This window comes from Carassius carassius, chromosome 7, assembly GCF_963082965.1.
Source record: "Carassius carassius chromosome 7, fCarCar2.1, whole genome shotgun sequence".
In the NCBI taxonomy this organism is placed as follows: domain Eukaryota; kingdom Metazoa; phylum Chordata; class Actinopteri; order Cypriniformes; family Cyprinidae; genus Carassius; species Carassius carassius.
Window position 1 is genome coordinate 21,762,184 of NC_081761.1, and position 24,685 is coordinate 21,786,868.

Sequence of the window (24,685 nt, forward strand, 5' to 3'; positions counted from 1 at the left end):
ATACATCCAGAGTGAGGAAAAGGGCTCAGAAAATCACTCTGGATCCCTCACATCCAAGTCACCCCATCTTTGAATTTTTGCCATCTGGCCGGTGCCTCAGAGCCACAAATACCAGAACAGCAAGGCACAAGAACAGTTTCTTCCCCCAGACAATCTACCTCATGGACAGTTAAATGCTCCCCACTTATGCTTATGCAAAAAATGTGCAATATCCATATATCTATTTTTTACCCCTCCATCCTAGTACATCCCTGCATCTTACTCAATCCTATTCCATTATCATTTATAGCACAATTGTTTATACACTTATTTATTTGCCAGATAATTTTTTTTTGTCTGTGTGTTGTTGTCTCTGTGTACTGGAAGCTTATGTCACTATAACAAATTCCTTGTATGCGGAAGCATACTTGGCAATAAAGCTCTTTCTGATTCTGATTCTGAAGATGCTGTAGGGACTTTGGCACTTTGGCACTATGGTAATACTCCTCCATCCCAGAAAGACAAACGGCCTTGCTGTGAGTGTGCAAAATCTGAAGCAGGGGTGACAGGTTTGAAAGTGTGGGCTCATGTGCACAATGACTCGTGGAGCCTAAACGAGTATGTATGACATTCCCCTCTCTCCACTGATGCACTTGTCAAGTGCCACTCTCTTAGCTGCACCAGTGATGAAGTCGATCTTGTGGCCCACTTCTGCTTGGACCTTATCGACATTAGCGGGCATCATCCAGTAGGCTGGAACATCAATGACAGTCTTGGTCCCCCGTATCCGAACTGCTGCTTCGATTTTAAAAAGGAGAGCCCCAACATGTGTGCAAGACTCTGCTATGCCAGCCATGCATGTGCAGTGTGCACACTCTACTTGGCCACTGGAGCTGAGGATTACCCATGGCTTGAGCGGAGGTTCATTAAGGCGTTGAGAGTGCAAAACCTATGATATATAGAAAATACTAAGGTAAGTACAAAATTAATGATTAACAAGACAAATATCTCAAATCATGTTATATGAATAGGCCTCACACTAGACACACACACACACACACAGTGAACACACCCACCAGTGCTGTGCAATTAATCGCATGCGCATCTCATCAGTAAAGCCGGTTCAATGATTAGTAGTAAATCTTCATTACCTGCTTTCAGAGGGAGCGGCATTTACTACACAGAGCCGCAGTTCCCTGACAATTAGGCATTATTGCGTTCACTACTGCAGATTGATTCGCATGCGATTAATTGCACAGCCCCGTGAACACACACACCCCGTGGGCAGCCAGCCAGCAAATCAAACTCAAGACTAACACGTGCTGCTGATGTTAAGAGTGATAGAAATGTGTGTTTTAACGTACCTTTGTGCGAACAACCGTTTTCTGCTCGTTGACACGGAAAATCTGAAGGTCCTGCAACCATCCATTTGTAAATTGCAGGGGGCCTCGAGAGATTTATAATTTTTAAATTGATCAGATGTGTACGCACTGACACTACAAACAAGGTATGAAAATACAGAAGGTTACGTGCAGCAGCTTGTTAAGATCATCAGACCATTCTTTGTATTCGTACGGCTCGAGTTTGTGTATTGTCTTGATTTTTTCAAAGTACCGCAACTTTGCTTCCTTCTTGAGTTTTTCTTTATATGTAATCTTACACTTGTTCATTGTTCGGTCCATTGTTATTCCTATTTATTATCGCTGTGTACTAATATAATGACGGCTGACGAGTATGTCCCCAAACATGGCCGCTACTACCCAGAATGCAATGCGCAGTGACGTAGTTTCCCAAGCTCTATTGGCCGCACGGTTAGGCCTATGACAAATCAAGATCTTACAACTGATTAAAATCTCTTACAAACTGTATATTCAAAACAATGTTTAGTAAAAATCGGTTTCTGTAATGTAGCAAATAAGAAACTGGTCTCAACTGATTATTAGACTGTAACTTATACTTCGTTTAAACTAAGTTAATAAAATGGACCTTTTGCGCTTACAACACATCGAGCAAAATAAATTATTGTATATAAGTTTTTATGCTCAATACAATGACGACAGCGTACACGGTGAGAACGTAGTTTATAAGTAGGTCACCAACATACCTAGTTGTGTTGCCACACATCTGAAGTTCGTCGTCGTCTTGTCCTCTCGACTCCGAACACCTGCGTCCATTTAACATTGCGCATGCGCAGTGACTGCATCAAGCGAGATGAAAACGAGTTGACGAAATTCTTCCTCTTCTTCTTTTAGTTTTCTGGCGGTTACAGGCCGAGTTGAAGAAATGGCAACAGTTCTAAAACATATATTAATTGTTTCGTCCTATTTTGTAACTTCATTACTAAAAGGCATTAAATATACCAAGCTCTGTGTGATGTATTGGGAAGCAGCAGCAGCTAGTAGACCAGCCAATAAGCTTAAATCTTATTGGTTGTTCATCTATTTTGTTCACCAATGGGGAAAATTAAGAACAATATTTTTTATATTCAAACCATAAACTATTGTACCATAAAAAATGGCTGTATATATATATATATATATATATATATATATATATATATATACATACAGCCATTTTTATGGTACAGTGGTTTATATATATATATATATATATATATATATATATATATATATATATATATATATATATATATATATATATATATATATATATATATATATATATATATATATGTGCTACTGACAATATCTGATCGCATTCACTATGAGATATTCATTATGTTTTTTGTGCCAACCACATTGTTGTGTCAACAGCTTAGTCCAATACACTAGCCCCCGGTTTCACAGACAAGGCTTAAGCCTAGTCCTAGACTAAAATGCAAGTCTGAGTTGTTTCAAATGAAAGAAACTTGTACTGATTGATCTTGAAATATATCAGTGCCTTTGTTTTGTCTCAAGATGCACACCAGTAATGTTTTTTTCTAAGGCATGTTTATAAAAATTACTTAAATGTCCTAATTGAACTATGGCCTAATCCTGGTTTAGGCTAAGCCCTGTCTATGAAACCAGGCCTAGATGTTCTAAAGTTCGGATTACTTAAGATATTTAGTTTAACTACCGCATCTAACTGAAAGTTTATGTAACACAGCCTAATCGAGTAAAACCAACAAATTTTCCAAAATCAGTTGTATTTACAAGCTTTTCTTAAGTAGATTCAGTGATTACTTTTTACAGTTGTTTACATCAAAAGTTATGCCACTTTATATTATATTAAAATTTTTCAGGTTTGGTGCAAAGGGTTCAAAATAAAGCATTTTTGACATTATTTCAGCTTGGTACCCAATTTAATCTTAAAATAGACACTTGGATGATAAAGAAATAACAGGTTGTGGGAAAAACAATCACCCTATGCGCTTGAGAAAACAAAAAAATAGTTGATCCTCTATACATCTTTGGCCATGTTTTGCCATTTTTGTCTAGAAATAAGGTCAATATGTTGTAAATGTCAAAAATAACCATTCCAATAAATTCCTGGGGTTGGAATTGTATGGGAAAATGTGTTCATTTGTTTCTGTATGTTGTTTACTTCTAATGTTATGCCACTTTCTATATCATTTTTTGATTTTTCAGGTTCCGGTCGGGTGCAGCAAAGGGTTAAAAAAGAACCCTTTGGGACATTATTTCAGCTTGGTACCTGGCAGATTATGAAAATAGACACTTTAAGGATTTTAAAAAATCAGGTGGCACAAAAAAGCCGGGGGGTGCACGTAGACCCCTATTTCCATCTAGACTATAGTCCTAAACTTGAGCAACTTGTCTCCTCAGTCCTCAGACGTTTGCAGACTGTTATAAAAAGAAGAGGGAATGCCACACAGTGGTAAACATGGCCTTGTCCCAACTTTTTTGAGATGTGTTGATGCCATACTTAAAGTTGAAACTTGCACATCATTACATTCTGTTTTTATTAACAATTTGTACAGTGTCCCAACTTTTTGGGAATCAGGTTTGTATGTTTGTTCGTGCTTGCCTTTAAAATCAACACGTACTGTACATGTCTACATACCTAACACATTCTCCAGACTTTCAAAGATTCCCCTCAGTGTTAATTTCAACACGAAAACGAGGATAAAAAATATGTTAACAAACATTTTTTATGTGACTAAGAGGAGACGTTGAGAGCTAAAACTAATATCTGATGATAAAAACTATGACAATTTATGCTGTGTCTTTGTTAACAAGATGAGATGGGACTATAATGTTATCTGAGGACTACCAGACATTCAATCCTATAGGCTACTGTCTTGTCCTTCAAAACATGCGTCCCTGTCATTGGATTGCAATTGGATAAGGGCGTTTGCATATCTAGTCTCGATATGGCAGCCGCAGTGGATGGATAGACTATAGAAACGCTAACCATCTATCTGAAACCAGAGCCATATAGAGAGAGAGTTGTGACAACTCCATTGACTCCAATGGAACGCTTTTCTTACAGCAATGGCGGCTCATGGAGCCTCTCAAAAGTTCCCGGAAGTAGCAGCAAACCGATGCCGCGCCGTAGTGATGCAGCAGAACAAACCGTTTGCGACGCACTTTTAAAAGGTAAGACGTTTAAATAATAAGATTGTATATTATCAGTACATCTTAATAACAATTAATTGTAAATTAAAACCTTCTAGTAGATTATTACTCATTAAATGAGTAGATTAAAGGGATGTTATCAGATAACTAACGGATTAGGCTAGGATTGGAGCTGAATAAAGTTAATAACGAACACCCTATTAATTGCAAAATCTGTTCTCTTAATTCAGTTTAACCCATCGTGTTTGGAATTAGAGAAAAGCAGTCTAAACATATTTTTTTGAGTGTGGAAAGTTAGCTAACGTTACATAGCCTATTAGTTCAATACAATGTTTTACCGTGTGAGAGTGGTGAGTGGAAGTGGTAAAAATGAGGTAATAAAGTTTGTTCCTTATTACACGTATAAAATAATTAAATTCCTCAATAATAAAATGCACCATATTGATACACATTTAGAGTGAATTGAGTTTGCAAAAACATGGGTGGAGTGTTTTTAGTCATTGTGATTCATTACCTGTCTATATTATATAATACTACTGTATTACATACTTAAACTTGTTAGTGTATAAAAGTAACATACTGTAACATACTGTGGGTGCTGGTAGGGGGAGGACTACTGGTGCCACAGTGCTAAGGGGACCATTTTTTTGAGAGCTGCATTTTCATTCTTTATTTTTCTTAGTGCTGACTTTGGATTTTTGTATATATTTTCTTGTCTCTTTAATTTTTTTTAATAGACCCAGGTAACTGGCTGATGATTCACTGGAATGCTGACTGACTTGCTGCTGACTGACTGGGTAGTGTCACCTGTCCCTGTCTTTCCTCTCTAGCCATGTCCTCTATTTCTTCACTATCACTTTCCCTTCTCTGAGTGTCCTCATTCTTTTTTTCCTCAACCTTTGAAACTGATAGAGGCAGAATACATGGTATTGCTAATTTTAAATATTGAAAATGTCACATCACTTAAAAATTTGAAATATTACTTCAACTAGTACGAGTTTGTACTAATAATATATGTATCACCTGTAATACTATAGCTGTGATCAGCAGCAATTTGCTGTATGTTTACAGGTCTAGGGGTGCATCGTGGAGCAGGGCCCCCCCTCTTTTTGACTACAGGATGATTCACAAAGATTGTGGGAATAGCATCTGGTCTCAGCCTACTCTTGAATTTTTTTGGTCATGACAAATTGGTTTGCCTCAAAATGTGCCTGCAGAGTGACTTGTTTAGTTTCCACACATAACTTTTTTTTTTTGTCTACCCACATAGTGTACATATCACATGGTGGTTAAATGCATGTTATAGGTAACACTGATGAATCCCTGCAATGTCTCACCATGAATCTCAGCTCCCTGGGTAAGTAATTTTCCATGTAAATAAATTTAAGTATAATTACGTAACACATTTTTGTTGTTGTTGTAATTTTTATTTATATTTAGATTGCTCCTGCTGACTTGAGCCAACCATTATTTTCTCCTCTCCATGTCAGCAGGAAAGCCATACATCTGCACACCTTTCTCTGACCGAGTGGAGCATCCCCATGCAGCACAGCAATCCATGGTGGAGACTATGCAAGGACAACATTAAAGAAAGGACACATACAAAATGCTTGGCATGCTATTAAATTTATTAGGAATGTATTCATTAATTGCTGTATATAGCTAATTGCATTTATTTGAATAAAAATGCAAAGAAAAAGTAATCTTGTAATATATAATTACAATTTAAAATTACCGTTTTCTATTTTAAAATGTAATATACTCCTGTGATGCCAAGCTGAATTTTCAGCATCATTACTTTTGAATGTCAGTGTACTGTACATGTTTATTTATGAGTATGCTTAAGTTGTTTTAAACCTGAATATATTGTGTATATGAATAAGTATTGTAAGAATTATACATTAGATATAATATCTATAATACATAATTATATTACTATATGTAATTGTAAGAAATGTAAACAATAAGCTTCATTTTACATTTCTTTAACATGCTAATTACTGCTGCTAACAGTTGATTGACCCATTGTGCATTGCGAGCTGAAAATCACCTGTCACCAGCCTGTCTCTGTACTACCTGAAAGTCATCAATATGACATTAGTTAACAAGAGATAAGTGAAAAAAAGAACAATATGTAATGTAAAAAGGCAACAGCAACCCGTGTTTATAACGTTAGCCTGAAATAAGTTTTTTAAATAACGGTAATTGAACACTAATCCTCAAAAATGACCTGATTTGATATTTTAAAAACAACATCGCTGTAACTACATACTCATGCTACATACACATGTCGGTGTGTTGTATAAATATATAAAATAAATTGATTTATTGACTCCTTATTACCAGAAATCGCAGTTCTGTCACTCTACTCTATCAGTTTGAAAGGCCGCCAACACACTTCCTGGAACTATCTGAAGTCTACATGAATCACGTGACAACAAAACATTTCGAACTTCCGTTGTCGCAACTCTCTCTCTATATGGCTCTATCTGAAACAATGGCCTCATCACCCAAATGGGTAGGGATAAGGTGACCAGACATCCCGTATTTCCCGGGCAGGGGCGCTGGACTGGGGGTAAAACCAGTACTGATTACCAGGGCCCCAAAGGAAGAGAAGGCCCTTGAAAAGTCTGGAATATATATTTTCAAGGGGAGGGGGGCCCATTAGGACTGCCTATGCATAGGGCCCAGGATCTTGTGCAGCGCCCCTGTTCCCGGGAGTCACAATTTGTTGTCGATTAACTTAAAGGGGTCCTATTATGCTCTTTTACAATGTCTTGAATTTGTTTTGGGGGTGTACTAGAACATGTTTGCACGCTAGGTGAAAAACGCATAATTTACATTATTACAATAACTTTGTTATAAAGTTGTTAGTGTTAGAATGATCTATTTTAGGGGTGGGCGAGTCTAACTTTTATAAAGAATATCTCTTTGGATTTAAGACTTTAGTCTTTGCAACTTTACAGATCTTATTTATTCACCAAGAGCTTGAAACAAAGATATATATATTTTATTTGAAATCGCATCATATGACCCCTTTAATCGTAATGGAGGGAAAACCATACTCAGATGTATGTTATGGTATAAGCTATAACAAAGAGTGCAAGGCTGACAACATTTGCTATACACAGCTACTTTACAGTTGCCAAGTATAGAAGTGTATGTTAGTATATAGAACACAATCGTTTTGTGTCTACTTCTTTATAAGAATGTCAATCTATTTAAACTAACAAGTAGCCTAGGTGTGGGAAATGATGGTTATTAGCTTATTGTTCTTCACAAGGTGTCATTCTCTTCTATGCTGGTCAATGAAATATTGTATCCGAATAGCAAAATAAAAAGATTACATAAATACATCAGTTATATATATTTAAGTGCACTTCTAAATGACCATAAGAACTAGCTGAGTGTAGCACCGGCAGAACAAAAGTAGTTATCTCGCGCCCTCTGTTGATGGGACACTCCAAAGTCAGTTGCTGTGGTTGCCAGGAGATCACCGTGGCAAAAATACAATGACAATGTTATAATTATGAGATGATATTTTGATGACTGTAAATTGTAGTTCCTAGCACAATATGAGAAAAAATGTTACGCTTCAAACACGAAAAAATACTTTTACTGCAGGTGTGTAGAGCCATAGGAATAATTGAAAACAAGCACACTGAAACCAGTTCAGGATGAAAAAGGTCTAGAAAACATTGTCATTTTTTATGCATTATTTCACCTGTTGGATAAGTATAGTTGTAATTTTCTATGGTGGTGAGGGTGTGGGTTTGTAAACCTTTTCGAATCTATTACCCAGGCATTCAACTCATTAGAAGCAGCACCAGAGACCATTAAATGTTTAGGGTTGCTTTATTGAACTCATCACATAAAAAAAAAGAAAATTCAGTTTTTGACATGTACATACATGTATAAAGATAAAAAAAACACCAACACTTTAGAAGACTGACATGCATTCTTAGTTGTGGAGTCACAACTCAAAAATACATCCATTTGCGATGAAATAGCACAATGGCCAAGTTTCATATGAAAATGTAGCAAATTTGAAAAAATTTGAGATGAAATTTTAGATTCCAAAAAAATTTTCCAGACGGATTTTATTGCAATCTTCTGGATGTCGTGTTGCAATACCGTTGCGAAGAAGCATTTCTGTGTATGGTGGCCAGAAAGTGTCATCAGTAATCACATAAGGGTCATGAGGAGTTTCTAATGTTTTATTGGTCAATCTCTGCAATAAAAGATAAATGTGCATGATTAAATGTCTTTATAAATAGGTTTAGTAAAAAAAGCACTTCGTATCAGGAAACTCACTAATTTTCCACTCAATTATTTGCATTTTCTTCCATGTAAGATAATTAAACACAAAGTAACAGATATTTTATTGTGACGGGTATCTTGAACATACCTCGATAATCTCACTCAGTGAAATCAGGTTTATCTCTGCATCATATGCAGCAGCCTGAAAAATCCAAATCCAAAATTCATAAGGAACAACCCAAAGAAAAGAAAAAGTCTAAATCCAGTATTCTCTGATCTAATTCAGAGAGTGAAGGAGACACCTACTCTTTTTTTCTTTGTGCCGTTTCCATGGGGATCAGGAAGTGGGAAGTGCTCAGCTAACATGTCGCTCAGCATTTCCATGAGACTGCTGTGATAGTCCTTCAGATTGTTAATTTTTCTCTTCATATCTTGCAAAACGCTGCAAAACAAATTAATAAATAAAAATAAAATAATGTGGAAAAACAGCATTGGATTAAAAATGTACTACACACTACATATACATACTATGTAGCAAAAATAGTATTGTGTTTCCACCGTGGGGCCAGAAGCTAAAACCTGCACTTCACTAAAACCCGTCCTTTACACACCTCTCAGGAACAACATCACGCAACCCCATCATTTCACCAACAAAGAGAAGTTATCAGAAAACAAATAAGAAATAAGTCACTGGAACTAGCGTAATCACAAAATGAACACAATAAAAGCGGCCGTTTGTTTGCATGCTTTGTTCAATATTTAAATTCAAAAGCATGATGTTTTACTATAAGTGATACATTGATCATGGTGAATTAATTTATCATAATTGAAAATGTCACACAGAAATAAAGCGTAATGAACATAGCCAGCTTATTCAGTTGAGCCCGTTTGTTTATTTGAAGTCACAATACACAATACATCACATTTAGAAATAATGACCATTTCTATATTTTTATAAAAGCTCCCGAACAAAATCATTATTTTATTTTTATGACATAGGCTACGCGGAGCTAAACTCTCAAGATGAGACTTATGACAGATAAAATGTTACTAAATAAATACACGATTGTGATGGAGAATAAGAAGCTGACGTCTTGATTTCTTCAAGCGGTCGTATTTACCATGTTTACTATGGTAATATTAATATTAATCGTGCATAGGCTTTTGCATCGCTTATAAATATTTCTGCCTTGTTTGGTGATTATAATCCAAATCAGATCAAGTTATTTCAAATACTCGCTGCTGACTGAAATTGAGTTTTGAGCTCAACTTATTTTAAAAAGTTTTTAATGCTGGTATTATAGCTGTTAGCTTTATGAAATGATCCGCGGTGCTGACCCTCTCCAGACGCGGAGAAACTTCCCCTTTGTTCATAACCACGCCTCTAGCCTCAGCTGGCCCGCTTTGGCCCAAGGTTTTCGTCGGGCCAAAAACCCCGGACCGTTGGCCCCGAGGAAGCCCCGACGAGGCACGATCAAGCCCCGGAAGTTACAGTGTAAACACGACTGGCCCTGGCACGCACTAGCATGCCCACTTTTGGCCCAACAGTGGAAATGTGGCTACTGTAACCAAATGAATAAACATTCCTAAAAACAATTTTCTTTCTGTATTTCACAGATAATAATGTACAGGTTTGGAATGGCATGATGATGAGTACATAAATGATGAAGAATTTTTAATTCTTGGGTAAACATCCTTTAAAGCAGATGTAAAAACAGATATTAACCCAGGCATAAAACTAACAACCTGTGCTCTGATTTCTCATTTTCACGTTGCAATCTGGTGATTTTCTCACACACTGCATTCAAGGCTTCTTTCTTCTCTGCTTGCCATGTCTGCTCCCTGAAAAACATTTTCAGGGTGATCACATGTAGTTTACACATGTAGTTTATATTATACCTTTTATTTTTTATACCTGAATTTTTTTTTTGTGTGTGTGATATAAATCATGTTTTAATAAGAAAACTTTCATTTAAGCATAACATCTTATGAGTTATTATCATTAGGCCAATTAGGATATATAAAGGGTTAATCAATGTGTTTTTCAAAGAAAAATATCCATATTCAAAATGTAATAATCACTTTAATGTAGCTTGCACCAACAGTTGTACAAAGAAGCAGCTCTGGGAGGATGACATATGAGGTCAACTTTTGCGCATGTGCTGGTGAGTCTCGTGGTAACCAACATTTGTTAACAGAAGCTAAGGAAGCAAAGTTGCCTTACTTTAGCAAAGGAAAATCAGTCTCCTCTTGGCTTATATAGAAATCCTCCAACATTATTCTTTACAAAACTGCGTTTTGTATTTCTAATTAGTGACCGTTGCTTTATTTTTATCTCTCCCCTGTGCTTCTGCGTTCGTCACTTCTGAGAGCCGCATGCACAAAGCCGACCTCCATACGTCATCCGCCATCATCCAATTGATTCGATACAGGAGGCCTTTGTTCAACCCCTCGGTTGAATGGGCACTTTTGATTTAACTTCTTTTGGACTGATGCACTGCAACACCTGCTGAGTGCCATTAAACAGCTTGAAAGATCTAAGACAATTAATTTTCACTCCGAATGGATTCATCTGAAAGAAGGAAATCATATACACCTAGGATGACTTGAGGGTGATTCATTTATAGGCTAATTTTAATTTTTGGGTGAACTAACACTTAGTAATTTTTATAATCGTGTCTTTACTAGACATTACTCTCGTCCATCTTGAGACAAAACAAAGGCACTGATATATTTTAAGATCAACCAGTGCAAGTTTCTTTCAGTTGAAACAGCTCAGACTTAGTCTGGGACTAGGTTTAAGCCTTGTCTGTGAAACCGGGGGTTAAAGTTCTAACAATATTACTATATCAATTATACCAAGAGAAGAAAAAAAAAACATTTAAATGCATCGCACCTTTTCAGAATCTTTATCTGGGCATCCAGCTTTGCTTGTGAGCATGATAGGACCATTTTAAGTTGATTGTTGAGTCTTTGCAACTGTGAGGAAAAATTATATGAAAACTTTTAACTGCATTTACATTTTGATAAACATACTGCCTATTGGGTGTTATTAAAGTGACAACTTACTTCTTCTTTACCAACCGCTAATAAGACTTCAGGACTTGTTGGCAGCACTAGTAGGAGAAAAAAACATAAGCTGTCTTCACAAACTATGCAAATAAAATATGTAATCTTGAATACTGAATAAAAACCTATTTTATTTTATCTTGCCCCTTTCATTAAAATTGAAATGGTACATAAAACAACAGATAATAGCTTACATTTTGGCTCCATTTCTTGCCATTGCTCTAGCTCAGATGTGACTGCAATCAGGCGATTCACTGCCTGCCCACCAAAAAAAAAAAAGATGATTTGAGTAATAATTTGTGAATATTTTTGTCTGAACCGAAAACCAATGTTCATATGCACAGCTAATGTTTTAAATTCAAAAGTAGTGAAAGGAGAAAGACAAACCTCATTTGATTGATCATCATTAGCCTCTGTATCTGTCAGAATGATCTCATTTTGAAGCTGAAAGATATAATAAGTGCTTACTGTATGTTGACATGGCAATGTAATAAAAATGCCCTGGGGGCAAGCAGATAAACATAAAATTTTCTGTTTTGGATGAACTATCCCCTTAAGTGAGGATCTAGCCAAATTTTAATCAATGAGGCTCTTCTAAAAGATTTTTTATTTTTGTTAAAATATCTTCATTGCCTAGAGATATAATTATACAACATTTACTCAAAACACATCTAACAGAACATCATTTTTATAAAATGTTTTACATGTTAAAGTGCTTATTTTTATAATTGAAAATAGAATACAATACAATCTTCAAGATACAGTGCAACCTTCATATTTAGAAATAAATGGTTAGCATCTTAAATCAATCAATATTTTATTATTACTATTTACAGTGAGCGAAAACTGCATTTCTAAGCGATATATGTTAAGTGCAAATAACCATATTCTATTTACACTATGTAAAAACAGCAGTATTTTATATGCAATAAATTCAAACAGTAGTTAGATGCTACTTGTACTTAATTCACAAAGTGGCAGATATCAATACTATTGTATTGTAATACTTTATAAAACAAAAACATATTGAATGAAAGTTATCATATTTATTAAAATTATTAAATGGATGCTGCCCTATTGGGACAATAAATCCCTCACTACACCAATCCCTAACCCTGCCAATAAACACCCTTGAGGCACTTTATTTTCCACTTTTCGAATATTTCCTATTTTTTTTTATTTAAAATAAACACCTTTGCGATCTGATATGTGATGCGAAGAATTAGTTTCGCAAAAGGCGGATTCGCCCTTGGGTCGATCTAGTCAAAAGTTTCTGGTGTTTTCAAATGATTACCTTGCAATTAATCGCATTCAAAATAAAACTTTTTGTTTGCATACTATATGTGTGTGTTCTGTGTATATTTATTATATCTATATAAATACACACACATACAGTATTCTGAAAAATGTACACGCATTTACATGTCTATATTTTTATTCATATAATTTATATCATAATATATGACAAAAAAAATTTTGCAAGATAATATATATATATATATATATATATATATATTTGGCTGAGATTAATCACGATTAATCATTTGACAGCACTAAAAGTTTCCACCTTGCACATAACGTCTTATGCCACTATCTTTTTTTTTAGTATTATGTCTTTTGTACTTATGTTTAAAATCAATGGAAATAGCTTAGGCCAACAGGGAGGGCTTACTGTAGAAAGACGCTTAGTTAATATCAACATTTCTTATTATTTATAAATGATCAGCACTCGGGGGCCCCTTTAAAAAATGCAGGGCCCTAAGCAATTGCCTACCTTGCCTGGCCTATTGCTATGCCAATGAATGTAAGGGTATTTTTTTTTTTTAATTGGCACAAACATGTAGCCTATCTTTCATTATTACATTCAATGATTCCCCCCAGATCATCAGCTTACAAAAATATTTCCTTTAAACACTTTGCTAATGCTCCCATTAAGTTATGAAAACTTTCTTTTTAGGTAGAGTCTATTTGCACTAAGGGTAAATTAGTGACAGATTATATTTACACAATGTTAAAATAACAGGATTTTCTGCTATTATAACTACTTGATGCAAATAGTGTCAATTATCTGCATATCAATATTGTCTGAAAACAAAACGGGCTATTGGCACTTAGTGTAAATAGACACTCTATTTTCTAATATTTGTTTCCTGGTGATACACGATTGTTAAAGGAACATTTAATTTGAGCATTTTGGAAACATTATGGGAATGTTACTTTTAAATGCTCTATGAACATTCTGAAACCAGTAATAACATTCACAAATAAAATGTTAAAACATGTCATGATTTGGATTATGTATAAATAAAGTTTCTGCGCTAAGGTTTTGAGAACATTATTAAAGAGCAGATAACTTTGAGAACCTTGCCAGAGTGTCAGCCAAGAGTCTGAGAACGGCCCGTTAGCTGGGTCTGCGCGCCTTTTGATCTATGAAGAATTGTGCATTTTTATAACAGAATTTGTGTGCTTCATCTGAAAACAAGACCTTGGCACGTTACCTTCTGTAGCAGACCAAACTGCTCCTCGCACTCCTCTAACAACACTGCTTTAGCAGCAGCCTCCGAAGACTTAGAGGACTGGGCTTCCTGCTCCATTTCTCTCTGCTTTGATGGTGCTGGAGTCTACAGATGTGATAAAGCCAAACAAACAATAAGAGCCAAACAGAAGAGCAGAAACAGGTGAAAACTCCAGGCAGATATATACAAACTTGTATTGAAAAGATAAGTGTAACGTACAGAGGACTGACGCGTTAGCCGTGAAGCTAACGTTAGCTTTTTCAAATTACTAATACTAACCAGTATATATGCGACAGTTTTGTAAAGGGCAAAAGCTTACGTATATGTTGTGGCGATAACACACAGTAAACCTAAATTATACGGTCACTATGGTATTTACCATCTATGGATTTTCTTTTAACTGAACGCTACACCCGAATTTGGCACTAAACTCTGTGTATGCCAAACAAAAATACCGCCAGCAACAACGTCATGACGCAATGCTGACGTCGCACGCTGTGGACGTTCAAGTGTTTTGTAACTGCGCTGCTTATGCGCAAATATTTTTTTTTTTGTATTTTCCATTTTATCCTACTTCTCGTTTGTCGCAATAAAATGTTTGCAGTTATTTTCATCTGTATCTGGTCTTTCCCTAAATATTAATAAGTGTGAGCTTATGGCTCTAGGTTCATGTGACTTTACCACAATATGCAATATTCCTGTGAAAGAAGTTGTCAAATATTTAGGTATTAAGATATCAAAAAATAAGGAAGTCAGGAATGAGTTAAACTTTACTCCTATCATTCAATCATTTGAAAAGAAATTGAACTCTTGGCTAATGAGAGATATCTCTTTAACTGGTCGTGTGTTATTGGTTAAAGCTGAAGGTTTATCCAGGTTGGTTTATAATGCTCAAGTGTCAAGTGAGGTACCCCCCTTGCTAATTAAAATGATAGACACTAAACTCTTTAAATTTATTTGGAAGAACAAATCACATTATATTAAAAAAGAAAATATTTGTAGATCAAAAGTTGAAGGAGGATTGAATGTTTTGGATTTTAAGACCTCTAATATGATATTTAAAATAAAATGGCTTCAAAATTATTTAAAATATAAGCAAAGTACAAAATACCTGTTAAACTTGCAAGTTTCCACAAACAAGCATTACTTTCATGGACTCTTATGTATAGTCTTAATTCCCCCCCCCATAAATGTACCATATGGAACAACAGATGTATAAGAGTTAGAAACAAGTCAATATTTTTTGAAAATTGGTTTGAAAAGGGAATTATTTGGGTTAAGCAGTTGATAAAAAATGATGGTGTTTTATACAATTATAATGAGTTTGTTCATATTTATAACTTTTCAGTTGATCCTGTCCAATATTCTTTGGTTTTACATGCAATTCCCAAGGAAATTTTGAGATTATTAGAAGGTCATAATAATTGTTCTCTACAAACAACAGTAGAAGAATTCACCTCTTGTATTAAGTTGCAGGGTAAAGATTTCACAAGTTCTGGATGTAATAATATTTTTTTGCGGTCCCTTCTTCAATCTAAATGTATACTTGCTGTTACTACTCACTGGAATTTTTTATTTAAGAAACATATTGAGTGGAGTAAAGTTTGGATGACACCTCATAAGTATTGCATTACAAACAAAGTAAAAGAGGTTTCATATAAAATTTTCCATCGAATTTACCCAGTTAAGTCACTTGTGGTACAGTGTTTTAAAGTAAACATTGAAGATATTTGTGCTTTTTGTAAAATTACCCCTGAGACTATTAAGCATTTATTTTGGGAGTGTCCCAAGACCCAAATGTTTTGGAAGGAACTTAGTAATTACTTGCAAAGTAAAGTTAGGATTCTTGTTAACTTTGAAGAAATTGATGTTATGTTAAGATGTTTTTCATTTGAGGGTGATAAAAATCTTTTGTTTATATTTGATTTAATTGTTATAATTTCCCGTTACTATATTCATAAGGTCAAATGGAGTGGAAAGATACCAAATTTTGAACATTTTAAAATTGATGTTAAGATATATTTAGAAACTATATCCAAAAGTAAAAACCTGAAAGCTATGAAAACTACACAGCTGTTTGACAAGTACAAGCTTTTTTTGTAAAAAGCCTTTCTAATTTTTTTTATCTTATTTTTATTTTATTTATTTTTTATTTTATTTTTTTTATTTTTTTTATTCTCTACCCCTGACATGTATGGACATGTATGGTTATGTGTACTCTTGTATGTAATATGTTTTGTTATTATTGTATTTCAATAAAAAAAAAAAAATAAAAAAAATACTTCTCGTTTGTCTCCATATTTGACAGAACTTAAATTAACTTGTCGTTAATGTTAAATGAGGCGAGAATTATGTAAGAATTAAAAATAATTATAGCCTAAATATTAAGAGTGCATCAACGACACAAAATCCCTGATCTATATATGACTATTATGATATTATCTCTACTATAGATCAGTGCACAAAATACCTTTTACAATCATAAACAATATGCGGGTTTGAGGTAAGGGCGTTCCCCAATCTTTAACTGCAAAATAAGGTGTAAAGAAAGAACACCAATAAGCACAAGCCCCCAAAATGTTGTCCACAAGAGAGCAGCAGCAGAACAGAACTTGTGCTGAGAGCAGGGGCGATTCTAGGGTCAGAGCTTTAGGGGTGCTGAGCACCCAATGAGCCCCAATGCCTCCACCCACCCTCTTTTCACACGAAAACAAAAAAATATGTCTATTGAAAAATAACTATAATTTTAACATTGATTCAACTAACTCCAAAATCCAGTTTTATTTTTATTTTTTTTGAGACCTTTTCAAAACAACAGCTTAATTGTGAGAGTTCACACAGACAGCCCTCTGTAACAAACACAAAACCTTCTTCACTCAGCTGGTTTTCCTGACCGTTAACTCCATGTGCCTCCTTTTGTATCAACAGTCATCAGATTGGTTACATTAGATTCAACTTTATTGTCATTGAACAAAGTAACAGGTACTTGGACAACAAAATGTAATTCATCTTCTGTAAATTATTTACAAATGGCCATCTCTAACATATCTGGATGCACGCCTGTCTGAACTTTCATAAACCAATATGTCATCAATAAATAATAATAAAACAAGCTTCATATCAAGAGTCATTTTAAATGTCTTTATTAGTATTATTATTGGGCTTAGAAACGTTTTTTAAATGACAAATTCCTTTCACAAGAGAAACTTGTGAGTTTGAAATAAATAAATAAAAAATAAAAGCAGGGGACCATTGCCTAGATAAGTAATTTGATACAAAAGCAGCGGGTTTGCATTATCTGTTACTTTAACTTAACTCTTTTCAGCAGAAGAAAAAAAAAACAAGACAGAGGTCATTATGGACTGTCTCGTCTCTCACCTGAATCTGTCTTTTTTCTTTTAAAGAATTGTCGTATGTCCATTGCTCACTGCCAGGCCACAGACACACACACACACACACACACAGAGAGAGAGAGAGAGAGAGAGTAATGCTAGGAGTTCAGGAGTTAAGCCTGGTTCAGGTTAAATCCTGTGTGTGATGAATGAATAAATACAGCAAAAGAAAAACATGAAACTTTCTTTTATTGTCTAGTTTGATTGTCAGCCACAACTGAAAAATAACAGATATAAATCTAGGAATTAATAACAATTCTTTTAAAAAGCCACAGTGAGTGTTTTCAGTGATACGTGTTTTCACTCAAAACGCCAGGGCTTCATGTTTCCATGACGACTGACGAGAAAAGACGCACGTGACTTCATGTTTACATGACTCCCGAGTATTAAATTAACGATAAACTTTAACAACAGAGACACACGTACGCAGTACACAGGTACGCAGTTTATTTGTCGCGCTTCTGTTTTTGTTTCACGCTCTAGCAGTTAATAAACAGAACTGCATGCGTCTTGCGGAAGAACATTGTAACCGGCGTTACTTCACTCCGTTTATGACTATGGACGAGTCACCCAGGTCCTGTGCTACTCCACAGCGGCGGCGACCCGCCGGACTAAAATAGTCTGAAAATAAACACTTATTATAGATGTACCACCATGGTGATTCAGGATACTGACTCCAGTATTCACCGATATGGTTTCGGAACTTAGTTGCACCACAACCGATCACAACACTACATCACGGGTTCTCACTCTGCGTGTGTTTCGCGCTGGATGACGGTCGTGCTGAGCGGTGCAGGTACACAGAAGTAGAAGAAGAGAAGAAGATGACACCATTTGCTATGCGGGAATGTTTTCATTTTCCTCCTTAACACATACATTTTAAACCACAAACTACGGAGTATGTTTTGGACAATATTTAACCGTGTAAAAGACGAACAAAAATTTTAGAATTACAAAATTTCTTACTCCAAGTTTTAGGGGTGCTGAGCTCCTTTTTTGGGGTGCTCCAGCACCCCTAAAAAGGGGCTAGCCTCGCCCATGGCTGAGAGAGCGAGCGATCAGAGAGCATGTTCTGTCACGATCTTGTCTAGAAGGCTGATAGTCTTAAACAACTTTATCTTCTGTGATATTCTGATGCGTTTTATTTTTCATTTATGATTCAATGTAGCATGAAAGAATGTAGCTTAGAATAATACATAGATTAAGGCTCTGAGACTATGCTCTGACTATAGGATGTCTTAATTCAGTAGAGCAAAAACTTCCAGTTATGGGCGTTTGGTGAACGTCATTTCACCAAGTAGCCTACAACATGTGCCTGGATCAACATCCTTGCTGATCCTGGAACAACATCAGATTTGAGGGATAACTTTTCAGGAAATATCTGTTTTAGGCTTAGATTGGTTAGATACTTTACATGTTGATAAGCTATTCAAACTGATATTAGGAATAAATTATGGGTTGGGTTGGGTTAGGTTTAGGGGTAGGGATTGGGTTAACTCTATATTTCTGGACCATAATGTTGATCCAGGATCAGCAAAAGATGATGACCCAGGAACATGTCTTAATTGGCAAAATCATGGCCGTTTATAGCCACTTTTGTCCCAGGGGTCTTAAATAAGAAAATTAACTCTCTTAAATGGTAATTGCACTCCCACTATATGTTTACGAACAATTTCCAATATAGGCTATAGTGTTCTACTTATTTATAACAAATAGGCTAGTCTACCTTTTTAGGCTAGTTTACTTTTCTTTTCTTTTTTGTAATGTCATGAACTTTTCATAACATTTTAAATTATTAATTTAAATTGTGTCTTTAATAAGATTTTCTGATGGAAATGACAATGATGAAAATCTTTAAATGTTTGCCTTTTTTATTTTGCCTTGTCACTGATGATAGTATTTTACATATTCGATTTTGGAAATACATCAAAAAATGAGGGAACAAAATCTGTCCACAAGTGATGTTTCCTTACTTTCTTTCTCTTTCTTTTTTCAAGTGCATACTTCAAGGATACACTATCTCTGGGATAATAATAATAATAATAATAATAATAATAATAATAATAATAACAGCTTAAAAAATAAGAAAATTTGTCATTTTTCAAACAATAAATATTCCAATGTTTTTATTTTTAACAAAAATTCTGGGTGATGCTAAAAAAGTAGCATTATAAATTCAATATAAATATTTTTTGTCCATTTAAATGAAATAATAAAATTGTGACCATTTACATTTGCTTATATAGCCACAAAACAGCTAGCCATATATTACCTTGCCTTTACACTTCATCTTCCTCTTTACAAAACGACTAGGTAACCTAACATGTCACTCCAGTTAGCGTTCAAAACGTTGGTCCACTGTTGTTCCTTTTCTACAAAACACACATCTGCTACTGACAGCACACTCAATGCGTCTTGTTTTTTAAAGCTCACACGCTCTTTAGCACATTATCCCGTTTTTTGGCGTTATTAATCTCTTCAAAGTCGAATAGGCTTAAGGTAAGGAGGCAGAAGAATCAAACATTATATACAATAATAAGACCCTTTTAGCAGACCTGACATGAAGGCCCTGGTTTGAACGCTTAACGAGTCCCCTTCTGAACATGAAACTCCAACAAAATGAGGACGTATTCTTTAACTAAAAAGTACCCCCCACACAAGTCTAACAAATCATTTAAAATCACCAAAAGGGGGACTAAAGTCGGTGCCTCACAAAAAGAGAGAGTTTCATTGTAATTCATTGACTTGTTCAAAACGCCAAGAAAAAAAGCGCGGACACTCATGGGTACAGATGCTTTCTCGAGGAGACTCCGATGTATGGCCTTTGTTCGCGCTGCGTTAAACTGTTTAAAAGAGGGGTGAACGCAATCCATCAAATCGTCTGAAATTGTGTGAAAATTTCAGAAACCATATGGCCTCCAAACGTTCGCGTCTTTTTTATGTGGCTGGACACACTTGTTTCAGCATGGTGAACCGCAGGAGTCCAGCCATGCGCCATTGTCGCTTGTCACATCAGGGTGGATGGCTCATTTGTCCTCAGCTTTCATGCTTTACGCTGGAAATTACAGCTTCACCCGTGAACAAAAAAGGGTTATATAGCCCTGTAGAAACTGGACCAAAACTTGGTGTTTTTGTGTCTTTCTTCTCCGTTTTCTCCCCAGCGCCCCAGATTTGTGTTTCTCACATAAATTTCGCCCAGAATGGAAAAACACACGTTGTTGGGTCAAAAGCCAAGTCACGCTATTGCAACGTGAAAACGACAGAGGCTTAAGCCAAAGACTCTCTGTTTTCAAAAACAAAAGGGGCAAGAATGTTTTTCTTCCTGTCTTTTTTTTTTTTTTTTTTTTTTTTGAGAAACGGAATCAAGGCAGATAGCAATTACAAAAAAGTATGAAGCTCTTGGCTGTCGAGCACAAGTTCTCTTTTGTCAAATAATGTTATATATATTATATATATATATATATATATATATATATATATATATATATATATATATATATATATATTATAGGGCTATGCGTAAAAATTTAGTTAAAAAATTGCTGCAGTAACCTAACCTGTATTGCTAAATCACTAACAATTTAGGCAAAATGATAAACAAAACACAATAGCTAGGTGTTGTTGTTAATAATAATACAAATGTTTATCAGAATGGCAATTGGTACAGACACGGCTATAGCATCATCTTTGTAAAGGGTATAAATGTTTTTATTTTCAAACTCAATACATTAAACGGCACATTGGTACAATGGCCTAATTTTGGAAGGCACTACATTGCAAGTAAACTGTACAAAAGCTTTACAAAAAGCAGTCACTGTCGATTGTGTACAAATTATAGGCTATGCAATAAATACACATGTAAAAATAGTTTTTTTTTTCTCGTTAAGAGGTTGTATTGCTCTGTTTGTTGCCCTGATTCGTGAAATATTATCTTATTACACTCATGAAAACAATTACATACAATATATTATATATAAAAACTTAAGCTGCCAGTCCACTCTGAACAAATAAGAGTTAGACTTGCATAGTCTTGCTATAAATTAAACTAATTCAGTTTCAGAAAACACTACAATCATGTAGATGGTTATGTGCATGCGTGTCTTACAATATAAATGTATAAAAGTTAAAATCAATATGCAGTGGTTCGATCAGACATCGACGTCTATTTCCACGTCCTCGTCCTCGGAGTAGTCTTGACTTGTGTGGTCTGAGAGAGACGACATGGGGGACAGACATAATTTGTGCGCACTCTTGTACTCGTGACCCAGCCGTGGCGAGCACTCTGGCCCCGTGTGCCCCGTGGCTCCAACCGCACACCTCTCCAGATCGGCCAGTTTAGCGATTTTATCCAGAGTCACTATAGCTGTGGATCTGACCGACTCCACGTCCGCTTTCATCTCCTCCAACTCACGCTTTAGTTTCGCACGTCGATTCTGGAACCAGGTTATGACCTGCGCATTTGTCAGCCCCAGCTGATGGGCAATTTGGTCTCTGTCTGCGGGTGACAAGTATTTCTGATGAAGAAACCTTTTCTCTAGTTCATATAACTGGTGATTAGTGAAGGCCGTCCTAGATTTTCGGCGCTTTTTGAGACTGTCCCTTTGACCAAACAGAGTCAACCCATCCCTTCCTGTTGATAAAAGAAAGTGATGCAAATTTAGGCGACATCGACAGTTTATGTCGTGATTAAAGTAACAGAGAACAACTTACTAGACTATTATTAATATATAAATAATAATAGGCTAACTAAAAAAACGATTTACTTTATATAACAATTTTAACTTTAACAATGTTTCCTTTTTTTGTATTGAAACGTGGATATGGCAGGCTATAAAATATTAAAATATGTCAAATGAGTCAAGCTACGATCAAAAATAAAGTTAAATTAAATATTTAAATTAAATGTTCTTTATTGGCATCAATGGCTCCATAAAAAACCTTTCACATCCATTGATTCTTTCATTTAGGCAAATATTCTTTACAGTGGCAATGGTTCTTTTCTTTAGGGAACCAAACATGGTTCTTCTTTGGCACTGCTGTAAAAACACTTTACAAAAATTGTGACTTGTAATTGTTTCATATTTAGGTTGATATATATATATATATATATATATTAATATATATATATATATATATTTTTTTTTTTTTTACTTTGAATAAAACCAGTTAAGAGGTTATCATTTTATCCATTATTTGATAATACAATGCAAATTTGATTATTTTTTTCAATCTAAAACTTAATTTACAAACCCTAAACAAATGTTTTATTTCCTTACCTTCTGCTGCTTGGAGTACACCTAATTCGAGACCTTTGAACGTTTTGCTGGCCAGCTCGTGAAGAGCGCACAGAGGCGATGTTTGAGTGATGAGTGATACAGTAATGCTCTTTCGGGGTCTCTCTGATGCTGGAAGCTGGTAAATCCTGGCAGTTCGTTTGACAGTCGGTCTGCAGAGGATGTCTGCGATGCTGAAGGGAGTTAAGGCCTTGTCTGAACTCGCGGGTGGTGGAAGGTGGTCCAGGGGGTGCAGCCCATGGCTCTCCATAGCCTCACAGACTTTGACAACTTTGGTAGTCGTCATCCAAGCCTTTGCAAAGCTGCTTTGGTTATATCACTGGTTCTCACATCACTAGCTAACAGCGAATGAACAGATAGAGCAGCTCTTTACAGCGCTACAGTTCTGTTCAGGATTCTGGAGACTGAGGACTACTAAGTGCATGACGAAAGGCGGAGTCGTGTAAAGTGATGGAGGTGTTTGTTGTTTTCCTGCACAAGAAACAAACAGTCCTAAACGACGGCTGATAGGTTAATTCTCAGTTCTGTTTTGTTGAATTGTAATAACGTCCAAAGTTCTTTAAATGCGAATATACTAAAAATAGATATATATTTTAACGAATAATAAATAAACTTTTGTAATGTCTACACGATTTCATTGTTTTCAAAGCATAATTTAATTAAAATATATTTCCGTAATGCTACTTTTTTAAGGAGCAGCCATGTTATCAAGTGAATTTTTGTTCTCAGTCATCAAGAATCGACATTTTGAGGCATTTTCTTGACAATATAAAAGGAAGAGGTTGGACTGCGTGTAGTATGAATATATTAATTATTCATTAAATGTAAAACATATCATTTGATATTGAATTAGCTGAATACTGATTTTATTTAATTTTTGTATTTATAAAAAAAAATGGCCGTTTAAGATTGGAGTTTATTTGTTAATGATTACAAAAGTTGTCTATTTGTACGATATAATAACTTCCCAAACAGCACGTAATTGTTTCGTTATTAAGTCAAATTATAAAGCGCACCAATACAAAAGATGAAAGCTTTCAAGTCAAGATGCTGCCAAATTGCTACTCAAATTGCAATGCAATCTTGTCAAGGAAACTAAAGTTATTAAAATTTCTGAATTGAATCATAATAATAGCCTTATAATAATAATGGTAAATAATAATAAGTTAATAAAAAGTTATACTAAAAATTCATTTAACAAAAAATACACTAAAAAAGTGGTGGCCAGGTCTTGACTAAAGAGCTATTTCTACTTGACTTAACCCATAAATTGTTTTTTTGTTGGCATAAATGAATGTTATTAGGATGATATATCAGATATATTAACCCTTAAATGCTTACCTCGGGTCTTTAGTGACCCTGGACATCATTCACTACCCTGTCCCTCCTTCATTTTTTAAAGTTAGACATCAACTTTCTTAGTTTCCTCAATCTATTCATTATAAACTATATATATATATATATATATATATATATATATATATATATATATATATATATATATATATATATATATATATATATATATATATATATATATATATAAGAAAGCTTGTTCTCTGATTATTTATATTTATTTTTTTGTAAATGTATAGGGTCGCTAAAGACCCAAGGTATGAAAATGTAGCGTATATTTT

General features: G+C 35.0%; 2 protein-coding genes and 1 long non-coding RNA gene across 3 annotated transcripts in view; 1 reads left to right on the top strand and 2 right to left on the bottom strand.

Moving 5' to 3' along the window:
• The window catches only part of LOC132143723 (uncharacterized), a 303,135-nt gene that overhangs the window by 195,564 nt on the left and 82,886 nt on the right, over window positions 1-24,685 (top strand). The gene's annotated exons all lie outside the window — the stretch shown is intronic.
• cenpk (centromere protein K) lies at window positions 8,587-14,860 on the bottom strand. The gene is made up of 10 exons (XM_059553373.1): window positions 14,742-14,860; window positions 14,345-14,467; window positions 12,234-12,290; window positions 12,041-12,104; window positions 11,847-11,893; window positions 11,674-11,756; window positions 10,524-10,619; window positions 9,084-9,219; window positions 8,926-8,979; window positions 8,587-8,748 (listed from the first exon to the last, which is right to left on the bottom strand). The coding sequence occupies exons 1-10, from the start codon at window positions 14,742-14,744 to the stop codon at window positions 8,587-8,589; spliced, it is 825 nt and encodes a 274-aa protein (XP_059409356.1). The 5' UTR covers window positions 14,745-14,860.
• lbx1b (ladybird homeobox 1b) lies at window positions 21,502-23,361 on the bottom strand. The gene is made up of 2 exons (XM_059553242.1): window positions 23,031-23,361; window positions 21,502-22,384 (listed from the first exon to the last, which is right to left on the bottom strand). The coding sequence occupies exons 1-2, from the start codon at window positions 23,332-23,334 to the stop codon at window positions 21,903-21,905; spliced, it is 786 nt and encodes a 261-aa protein (XP_059409225.1). The 5' UTR covers window positions 23,335-23,361; the 3' UTR covers window positions 21,502-21,902.

Bases quoted from the DNA above. Each gene is read 5' to 3' on its own strand.
- cenpk (XM_059553373.1), bottom strand. The intron at 12,105-12,233 runs GTTTGTCTTTCT...TTTGGTGGGCAG, and splicing joins ATGATGATCAATCAAATGAG to GCAGTGAATCGCCTGATTGC. The intron at 9,220-10,523 runs GTTGTTAGTTTT...TTTGTTTTGCAG, and splicing joins AATGAGAAATCAGAGCACAG to CGTTTTGCAAGATATGAAGA.
- lbx1b (XM_059553242.1), bottom strand. From the start codon at position 23,334: ATGACGACTACCAAAGTTGTCAAAGTCTGTGAGGCTATGGAGAGCCAT. The intron at 22,385-23,030 runs GTAAGGAAATAA...TTTTATCAACAG, and splicing joins TGTACTCCAAGCAGCAGAAG to GAAGGGATGGGTTGACTCTG.